The sequence below is a fragment of the Nicotiana tomentosiformis genome, chromosome 7 (assembly GCF_000390325.3).
Source record: "Nicotiana tomentosiformis chromosome 7, ASM39032v3, whole genome shotgun sequence".
Lineage (NCBI taxonomy): Eukaryota > Viridiplantae > Streptophyta > Magnoliopsida > Solanales > Solanaceae > Nicotiana > Nicotiana tomentosiformis.
The window spans coordinates 72,696,324-72,707,780 of record NC_090818.1 but is presented as its reverse complement, the minus strand read 5'-3'; the positions used below and the strand labels follow the sequence as shown (position 1 = coordinate 72,707,780).

Here is an 11,457-nt window from a genome sequence, read left to right as displayed (position 1 = left end):
CTCAAAAATAATCTTGCCAGTGAAACCCTTCGTGAACATGACCCAAGCCTCACGATCGTGAAGCAAAAATCTTCCATCATATGAAATACTACTTCGAGAATGCAGAATTACCCTCGCCATCGCTATTCACCTGCCTCTCTATGCGAACACGATGGCATGCTCGCAAAGGCTTTCTGCCCAGCGTTCACCACAAATGCGACATCCCATCTGCAAACCACAAAGCACATCAGCCCCCAACCCTAAATCCTTCACTGCAAATGCGAGACACCCCTTGCGAATGAGATGAACGCCAAACACCAGAAATTTCTACCAGCATCAAACACCAGAAATACACCTGAACCACCACTAAAAGGATACATATATCTGCTTTGCATATCTGAAGTCCAAAACATGTGACTTATCTTTATGATACTTCTTGAGCATAAAAACATGAAATACCGGATAAACTCCCGAAATACTAGGAGGCAAGGAAAGCCTACAAGCAACCTCGCCAACTCTCTCCAACACCTCAAATGGACCAATAAACCTCGAGCTCAACTTACCTTTCTTCCCAAACATCATCACGTCCTTCATAGGCAAAACCCTCAGAAGCATCTTTTTGCCCTCCATAAAAGCCATATTGCTAACATTCCTATCAGCATAACTCTTCTGCCTAGACTGAGCTATGCGACACCTCTGCCGAATAAACTTCACCTTCTCTAAAGCATCACGGATCAATTCTGTACCCAACAACCTAACCTCACTAGACTCAAACCAACCAATCATAGAGTGTCACCATCTACTATATAAATCCTCATAGAGAGCCATCTAAATACTGGACTCATAGTTGTTGTTGTTGTAAGAAAACTCCACCAATGGTAGGAACGGACACTAATGAAAATCAATTACACATGTTGTCAACATATACTCAACAATATGAATAGTCCGCTCTGAATATCCATCCATCTACAAGTGAAATACAGTTATAAGCTCCACCTGTGTTCCCAACTCACGCTGAACAGCCATCCAAAAATGCGATGTGAACTGAGTATTGCGCTCTGAAATGGATAGAGATGGTCACACTATGCAAGAGAACAATCTCTCTGATGTAGATTTGAGCAAAGTTCTCTGAAGTGTAAGGAGTCACCACTGAAATGAAATAATTAGACTTGGTCAATCTATCAACAATGACCCAAATGGCATCAAACTTCTTCAAAGTCTGTGGCAAACCTACCGGAAAGTCCATAGTAATGTTCTCTAAGTTCCAACTTCTTCTGATGCTCATACTTGACCTTTTGACAATTTAAACCCCACGAGACATGTCTAACAATGTCTTCCTTCATCCTCTTCCACCAATAATGCTGCTTCAAATCACGATACATCTTTGTAGCAACTGGTTGAATGAAATACCTCGAACTGTAAGCCTCCTCAAAAATCAACCCTCTCAAAACATCGACATTCGGCACACGAATTTCACCTTGAAGTGGTAGAACGCCATAATATCCATTAACTACCTCCTTAGCACCACCTCATTGTACCGCTTTCATAAGCACCAACAAATATGGACCATCATACTGGCAATCATGGATGTGCTCAAACAAGGATGACTGCACAACAATACAAGCAATAACACTGTTAGGCTCAAAAATATCCAATCATACAAATCAATTGGCGAAGGCTTCAACATCCATAGCCAATGGTCTTTCTTCAGCTCGAATAAATTCCAAATTCCCCACGCTCTCCGCCTTCCTACTCAAGGCAGCCGCTACTATATTTTCCTTACCCGGATGTTACAAGATAGTGATATCATAATCCTTTTAGAAACTCAAGCCGCCTCCTCTTCCTCAAATTCAAATCCTTCTACTTGAACAAATGCTGAAGAATGTGATGATTAGTATAAACCTCACATGAAATACCATATAAGTAATGCCTCCAAATCTTGAGCGCGTTCACAATCACTGCCAACTCTAAATCATGAACCACATAATACTTGTCATAAGGCTTTAACTGCTATGATGCATAAGCAATCACTCTACCCTCCCATATCAACATTGCATCAACACCAACGCGTGAAGTATTACAATACCTAGTGCATGGCCCGAAATTCGCGGCAACACCAATACTGGGTTGTAGTCAAACCAGTCTTAGCTTTTAAAAGCTCACCTCACACTCATTATACCATCTAAATTGAGCGCCCTTCTGAGTCAACTTAGTTAGTGGGGCTGCAATGGATGAAAACTCATTCACAAAGTGATGATAGTAGCCTACAAAACCTAATAATCTCCTGATCTCTGTAGCAGTAGTAGGTTTGGGCAAACTCTGAACCACCTCTATCTTCTGAGAACCAACCTTAATACCATCTCTAGACACAACATGACCCAAGAATGCAACTGAATCTAACCAAAAATCAAATTTCGAAAACATAGCATAAAACCTCTAATCCTTCAAAGTTCAAAGTACTACTCCCAAATGTTTCTCATGCTTCTCTCTACTGCGAGAGTAAACCAAGATATCATCAATGAAGATAATGACTAAATAATCGAAATATGGCTAAAACATATTGTTAATCAAACACATGAAAGTGGTTGGAGCATTAGTAAAACTAAATGTTATCGCCAATAACTCCTAATGTCCATAATTAGTCCTAAAAGCCATCTTAGGGATATATAAAGCCCTAATATTCAACTGATGATAGCCCGAACTCAAGTCAATCTTCGAGAACACTCAGGCACGCATAAGCTAAACAAACAATCATCAATGTGAGATAATATATACTTGTTTTTGATAGTGACCTTATTCAACTACCTATAATCAATATGCATACTCATGGAACCATACTTCCCTCTTCTTCACAAATAACAGTGGCGCACCCTAAGGAGAAACACTCGGTCTAATAAATCCCTTGTCAAGTAAATCTTGCAAGTGCTCCTTCAACACTTTAAATTCAGCTGGAGCCATGCGACATGGTGAAATCGATTTGGGTCGATTGTCCAAAACCAAGTCAATACTAAAATCAATATCCTGATCCAGTGACATAGCTGGAAAATATATAGGGAATACCTCCAGAAACTCTCTTACCATCGATACCGATTCCATTCAAGGAGTCACTAGACAAAAGACAAATATGCTAGACATCCCCTCTTAAGCATACACTGAGTCTTCAGAAATGAAATCATCCTACTTGTGGAAAGACCAAGCGACCTTTTCTATTCCAATTAAGGCAATCGTGGCATAGCCAAAGTTAAAGTCTTGGCGTGATAATCAAAGATATTCTACGAGATAACCATTACATACCTAGAGTAACCTCTAAATCCACCATATCTAAAATATAGTATCAAAACCATTAATGGCAACAACACAAGAGACGTAAACCTGATAAACTACTATAGAATCCCCAACAGGTGTAGACACAGAAAGAAGAATAACAAGATTATTATGAGGCATGTCCAAATAAGATACAAAGTAGGATAACACGTACGAATAAGTAGAAGACAAATCAAATAATACTAAAGAATCTCTATCACAGACTGAAATAATACATATAATGACTGCATCAGACGCAACCGCATCAGACCTACCAGGGAAAGCAAAACAACGAGCATGGCCTCTAACTCTAGGAAGACCTCTCTCTATGTAGCCTCCACATCTATCTCGTTGTGTATGTGGTGTAGCAACTGGTGTGGGAATCATGGTCTAGGTACCTTACTGAGGTACACTCATCCGAAGCCTAGGATAATCTCTCCCCATGTGCCTCGAATCTCCACACTCAAAGCAAGCTCTCTATTAATGTCGTTATTAGGACTGAGCTTGCCTTGGACGACTGGAATAACAACTTTAAGAACCCTGGCCTGAACATGCACTATAGTAACTACGTACAGGAGGTGCACTGAATGACAACAACCCTAAATGAGTACTCTGAAATCCATGGCTAGCTGGAGCACCCTGTGAAGTCTGATGTGCTGATTGAACTAGACTACTAGAATAGCCTCTACCGTGGTGGCCCTTGCCCCTAGAGTAAGCACCACCAAATCCTCTAATACCATAAGGATGCTTGGCCTCTATGTCCTCCCTGTGTTTCCTGCAAATATGCTCCAGTCTCTATGCAATCCCTATATCCTGGAGAAAGGTAGTCTCAGTCCCAACCTCTCGTTCCATCCTAATCCTATGGTTGTAGATGAGACACTCAACGAACCTCTGTACCCTTTCATTCTTAATAGGAATCAGGAAAGCTGTATAGTGTGAAAACTCTATGAATCTCATCTTATACTGAGTAACGATCATACCATCCTAGTGATGTTGCTCAAACTGGCTACGTAACTCATCTTTCCTAGTGAATGGAATGAACTTCTTTAAGAAGAGAGTCGAAAACTGAGCCCACACAAGACAAAGTGACCAAGTTGGTCTGCCATGATCATAAGGCTACCACCACCTCTTGGTTGGCCCTCTAAACACAAATGTAGTGAAATCAACTCCATTGGAGTCCACCAGTGCACAGAATCTCATGACACATGTCCAAGAACTTTTGAGCATCAGCTGTAGGATCACTAGTATAATATGGAGTATCTAATTTCTTGAACCGATTCAACCTCTTCTGCTCCTCAATAGTCATTGCATGTGTAACCTTAGGCCTGACAGTAGTAACAGGCTGAACTGCCCCACTAGTGAAACAACCGGAACTCCTGGAGTCTGAAACATAGTAGTGGCCTACTCCAGGGTGTGAAAAGCTGGGTTTTGTACTCCCCCTCGAATCTGAGAACTAGATGGAATCATAGCAATCATACCGGCATGTTCCAACCCATCAAAATAACTCAAGATTTGGACCATAGTGTCCTGAAACACTTGAGTTTGACTTGGTGGAACAACATCAATTGGAGCCTAGACCAGTCTTAGAGTTATATGTGGCTCCCCTAAAACTGATCTAGCACGAGCATGAGTAACTTCAGGTTTTCCGCCTCTCTCATATGCGGCCATATTTGCTTTGTCCTGCACTCTAACACTGCCCCGGTTCCTCCCTCTCCTAACTCTGGCCTGGGTTACTGGCACCTGCCCAGCTACTATAGAAGAACGTGTTCTCACTATTTGTGAGAGAATAGAAGAGTAAAATAAAGTCGCACGATTGGAAGAAAGTGAAGTTCTCCTAATTGTCCTATAGCCTCTAGAAGATAAATACAAACGTCTCTATACTTATTTGCAAGACTCTACTAGACATGCTCATGACCTCTAGAACCCTTGAACCTAGACCACTGATACCAACTTTATCATGGACAAAAATCCCACTAATGATTGTGATGGTACCTAATCCCTATGACTAGGTAAACTAACATCCAACATATTGTAATATCAATGAAATAACATAAATAGCGGAATAAGTCTTTTAACAACAGAAAGTATTATGATATTGCATTAGTAATCCCCAAAAACCTTGTAATACGGATCGATGAGCTCTAAAATAAGATACAACGGAATCTCTTAATAATACAAATACTGTATCAAATGTAAGTAACATTATGAAAATATGAGGAAGAGGACTCCAAGGGTGTGCAAGCAATCATGTAGCACTACCTCGAGTCTCCTCTATCAGCTGCTAGGCACCCTCATGAGGTCCACGATGGCCAATGCCCGAATCTAAGTAAAAATATACAAAAGTATAGTATGAGTACAAGACTACATGTACTCAGTAAAATATCAAGACTAACCTCGGTGAAGTAGTGACGAGGTTCAAGTCATGCGATACTCACTAGTCAAAATAACATGTGTAATTAATCAATACTGACAACAAAAAAGTATAACAGGAAACAATAACAATAACCTCATCGGAATACATATGGGTTTTTAACAAATAAAGTATTACCACGGCTAAAAAAAATGTAATGATCTCATTCACATATCGAGAAAGTGATGGAGCATATTCCATGTATAATTCACCCCCAAAATAAGGCATATTAATAGCCTAAAGACTATTCCGGTCACAAACCACACATAACACTCGTGTACACGTTCGTCACCTCGTGTACACATTACTTTTCACATAACACAAATAAATGATTAAGGCTAAATCCTAAGGGGTATTCCCCCACACAAGGTTAGGCAAGATACTTACCTCCAATAAGCCAAATCAGAACTCTAAAAATCCCTTCCCGCGCCTCATTACAGCTTGAACAAAAATCAAAAAGTCAACTCAAAAAGGCAACCCGAGCCCGCCTCTCAGAACCTAATGAAAATCATAAATTCAGAATACTATTTGAATACGAGTCCAACTATACCGATTTTATCCAATTCCAACTCGGAATAACGGTTCAATTCCTCAAATTTCATTTAGAAAAGTATTTATCAATATCCCTAATTTTTCTCACTTAGATTCATCAATTAAATGCTAAAAACAAGGATGACATCATGAATAATAACCAAATCCGAGTAAAAAATACATACCCCAATCCAAATCGTGAAAATCCCCTCACAAATTGCCCAAATCTGAGCTCCAAATCTCAAAATGTGATAAATGAAATTAAACTCTCGTTCAAGATATTTTCTTCCCAGCATTTCTGCTTTTGCCGTCCCTCAATCATATCTACGACACCGCATCTGCAGAAAAAACATAGAAGTTACAAAAACAACTTAAATCCCAAAGATTCGCTTCTGCGACCAAGACACCGTTTTTGCGGTGTTGCTCATGCAATCCCTCCTGCGCCCCTGCACTATTGCTTCTACAACAAGAACTCCGCATCTGCGGACACCTCCTACCAAGCTCCTCGCCGCATCTGCGCATCCCCATCTCACAGGTGCGGCTTCGCACCTGCGCACCTCACCACCACAGTTGCGATCGTACCATACATGTTGCACGTCCGGGTGGTTTGAAACTCACCCGATCCCCTCGGGACCCCGTCTGATGACACCAACAAATCCCAAAAAATAACACGGACTGACTCGAGGCCTCAAATCACACAAAATAACATCAAACCCACTAATTGCACATCAATTCAATCTTAATGAAATATTTCAAAATTCTAACTTCCAAACTTGCGCCGAACATGCCTAAACAACTCGGAATGACCTTATTTTACACACAAGTCGGAAATCACAGTACGAACCGATTCCAAGGCCCAGAATCCCAAACGGACATTGATAACTACAAATTCAACCATGGGTCAAACGTATTAACTCCCCAAGTCATCAAACTACCAACTTCTGCCAAATTTAGCCATATCAACCTAGAAACCTCCGAATCCAACTCCGGACATACGTGTAAGTCCAAAATCACCATCTGGATCTAACAGAATCATCAAAAGTATGATCCGAGATCAAATAGGCAAAAGTCAAACGTGGTCAACACTTCCAACTTAAAGGTTTTAAAATGAGAATCATTCTTCCAAATCAATCATGATCCACTCGAAAACCGAAACTGACCATACACGCAGGTCATACTACATCATATGAAACTACTCGCGGCCTCAATCTGCTGAACGGAAATGCAAATGCTCAAAACGACCAGTCGGGTCGTTATATTCTCCCCCACTTAAACATGCGTTCATCCTCGAACGCGCCAAAGGTCGTTCCAAATCCATCAAATCACTGTATAAACTTATCATACACATATTCATGAGTGATACCATGTTATCTCAACCCATATAATCCCAACAACACAACCTAATCGCAAATTCTTTCTTCAACCTCGATTCATAAACCTTAGAACCCAATCTCTAACATCTGAAACTCATTATAAGACCTGATTCTCACATCGAAACTTTGTATAAGTCTAATCAAGCTGCATCGAGCCATAACCATATCCCAAGGTATAATCACATAAAGTACCACACAACTTATATACTCATAGCAATATCTCCCGACCATAATATTTGCTCATTACTAAATCTGGTACCGGTAAATAACCTCGTATCAAATAAAACCTTGTTCCAAACCTTCACAACACTGCTAATGATGTAAGAAGCATGTAAAAACTCATAACCACTCTCCCAACCAACAAGTCATGGAGTTCTCTTGCCCGACCAAAACCATTGCCAAACTCTACACTGAATAATGACTTTCTTATCCAAACATACCTTATTCGAGTCCTACTGTACAAATTCCAGGTCTAATGATCTCATCTCACCCAGTACAAGCTATTTGACCAGCAAGCCGCACCAAATGCCACATGGTCACAAATGATGCAATTTGCATCCAACAAGCAGCAACTCGAATATAACAAAATAAGAGAACCACCCTACAAGCCCCAAAATTACCACCACAAACACAACACTATGAACTCATCTCACAAGGAAGAAGCGAAGAACATGAAGAATCATATCCTATCATGACCTCGATGCGGCACGTAGCCCGATCCAAACATACCGCAAGTCTTGGCACCATCCAATGCAAGCCCCAAGTGGAACCTCCTCGAGAGTCACTCATCTCACCCCAATATACAATGTGCAGCCAACATGCACCGAACAACCCATGCTCCACCAGTACATGAATATCCAAAAGAAGCAATAAACGATTCCTTTCCTTGCACACTACATCCACCATGAGTATCAAACCAGAATCATCCCAAGACTCGTTACATACCCACAAAGTGCAGTGAATCATACACTTAATTGATCTTTTGTTCCAAAATCACCCTCAAAGTTACCCTTTTAAAGTCATAGCTAATCCAAAAATGTTTCTTTGTCCAAAAACTGATATAACATATGACCATGCAATTCGATCATTGATAGTAGACTCCGCTACTTGGCTCGAAGCCATAGAACACATCGTCTGAAACCTATAGTACTCTTCCTTCATAGCTACCCCGATCATGTATTGTTGATCAATTGAATACTTCATAAACTTATGTAACATTAGTCATAAAACACACCAAAGACTGTTCCAAGTGCATATTCACCCTTGTGACAGTCGTGCAAACTTCCTCAAGTCCTCCGAAATAGTAGTGTATGCATCACGCCGATTAGAAGCCTCGTACAAATCACACCAACTCAAAGCTTCTTGCAGGAGAAAACCGACTTGGTTAGCCTCCAACTGATATCACTCCATGGCCCTGCTACAGCCACAACTACTATGCAATCAATCCTCATGAGTGCGTACTCGTCAAACAAATATAAGAATCTACTTCGTCCCACAAATGAACAACTGGAAGATCTACCAACACATCCACAACCAAGATGGACAACACATCAAGACGATGATCAAGAATCGGTTTCCCTCGTAGTGACTAAACAAGAACGATTGACACGGTCCACCACAATAGAATCCCCAATGAGTATAGACACTTAAACAAGATTATCCAAAGAATCACGAGACATAACCAAATACAAAACAAAATTTGATGACACATATGGATAAGTAGAACCCGGATCAATAACATTGATGCATCTCTATGACAAATCGGAATAATACATGTAATGATATCATCTAATGCAACAGCCTCAGTCCTACCAGTGAAAGCATAACAACGGGCCTGGCCTCCCCTTATAGGACGTTCTCTACCCGCCTGTCCTCCACTTCTAGTTGGTTATGCCGATGGAGTAACAACTAGAGTGGAACCCATAGCTTGAGTATTCTGATGAAGTCAACCTCTCTAAAGTCTAGGATAATCTTTCATGATGTGTCTAGTATCATTACACTCAAACCAACCCCTCTGCGGGGGTGGCTGCTAGTACTGAGTCTGTGCCGGATGACCAGAATAACCACTATAGGAACCCCGTGCAGAAGGTCCACTGAAAGATGGTTGTCCGATATGAGTAACCTAGTGTCCCTGCCTAGTTGGAGCACTGCAAGTAACCTAAAGTGTGGACCCAACCGGCTGACTGATAGAGCTCTACCATGATGGGTCAGAGTTGAAGAGTATAATCCAGTAAATCCTCTCAAACATCAAGGCCTCTTAGTCTCCCTATCCCATCTCTCTTGGCCACAGATACGCTCCAACCTCCTAGCATTATCCACAACCTAGTGGAATGGAGTCTGAGTCTCTAACTCTCGTTCCATCCAAAATCTAAGGCAATAACCAAGTCACTCAGTAAATCTGTGGACTATCTCTCTAATAGTGGAAACCAAAGCAAGTGCATGACGAGATAACACAGTAAAACTCATAGCATACTCAGATACAATCATACTCCCCTAGCACAACTGCTTGAACTCTGTGCGCAACTTATCCCTATGGGTCTATGGAACGAACTCCCTCAAGAAGAGATATGTGAAACGGGACCAAGTAAGTGACGTTGCACCAGTTGGCCTACTCTCCTCACATATTTTCTACCATCTATATGCTAGCCCTGTCAATTGGAAAAGAGCAAGGTCGACCCTGCTCAGCTCCACCATACCCATACCTATGCACAATGTGGTGACACTGATCCAAGAAATACTGTGAATCCTCAGAAGACCGTACACTGAACTGAGGAAGATGAAACTTCAAAAATCTCTCCAAACTCGTCTTCCCCTCAGCCAACATAACTAGCCCCACCCTGGGCTGAACTATAACCACTGGTTGTACCGGTATAACACCCGATGCTTGATAAGCATAAGTCGATTGCTCTAGTGTACGGGCGGCGAGATTTTGGGCTCCTAGCCCAGCTTGTGAAGTAGCTGGTGCAACTAGAATCAACCCCGCTTGGGCCAATGTCCCAAACATGCTTAGACGTGTGACAAGGTCTCCTATAGTCCCGGGGTTGCAACAGGACCCTCTCGTGCCTGCTCCCCAGCCGAAGCTACTGGTGGCTCCTCAGCTAGTGCTCTGTCAGGTGCTCTAGCTATAGCACATGCCCCACATTGGCCTCTAACTTGGTCCCCACCTCTTGCGGCACTAGCAAGCAGCGTGACTGTCTTCTTAGCTGATTCGGTAGTGCTTATCCTCACTATCTATGAGAGAATAGTAAGACAAACAGCTCAAACTCCGAAATCAATAAATTCACATTAGATGGAATGAATGAAAGTGATGTTCCCAACAAGTTGGTAGCCTAGCAAAAATAAGTATGGACGTCTCCGTACTGATCTGCAAGACTCTACTAAACTTGCTCGTGACTAGTAGAACCCATGAACCTAGATCTCTGATGACAACTTGTCATGACCCAGATCTCACCATTGGGATCGTGACGACACTTAGCCTCTACCAATAGGTAAGCCAATCACTAACAATAGTTAAAGCAGTAGTAAATAAATGGTATAATGAAATAGTGTTTAATAAAAATACATAAATAAAGGTGATACAAGCCAACACGACGATAATCAACACATATCCCAAGAACTAGGTAGTACAGAGTCACAAGCTCTAACTGAATCAATAGAAATATCTCAAAACACAAAACTATTCGGATAGAGAACTGACAGTATAAATGTAAGGAAAGGACTCCAATGGACTGCGACGATCAAATAAACTCTCACAGATTGGGTTCGCTACCTCCAACGCGTGGATCTGTACAAAAATATTCAAAAATATAGTATGAGTACCCCACAGTCGGTACCTAGTATGTATCAAGACTAAACTCAGTA

The 11,457-nt window shown here is 41.4% G+C and overlaps 1 protein-coding gene across 1 annotated transcript; it reads right to left on the bottom strand.

Annotated features, from left to right (window-relative positions):
• Positions 1–248: 248 nt before the first annotated feature.
• On the bottom strand, positions 249–1,361 carry LOC138895799 (uncharacterized). The gene is made up of 4 exons (XM_070180531.1): positions 1,214–1,361; positions 993–1,128; positions 543–742; positions 249–376 (listed from the first exon to the last, which is right to left on the bottom strand). Exons 1-4 carry the CDS (start codon positions 1,359–1,361, stop codon positions 249–251), a joined length of 612 nt encoding a protein of 203 aa, XP_070036632.1.
• Positions 1,362–11,457: the final 10,096 nt, after the last annotated feature.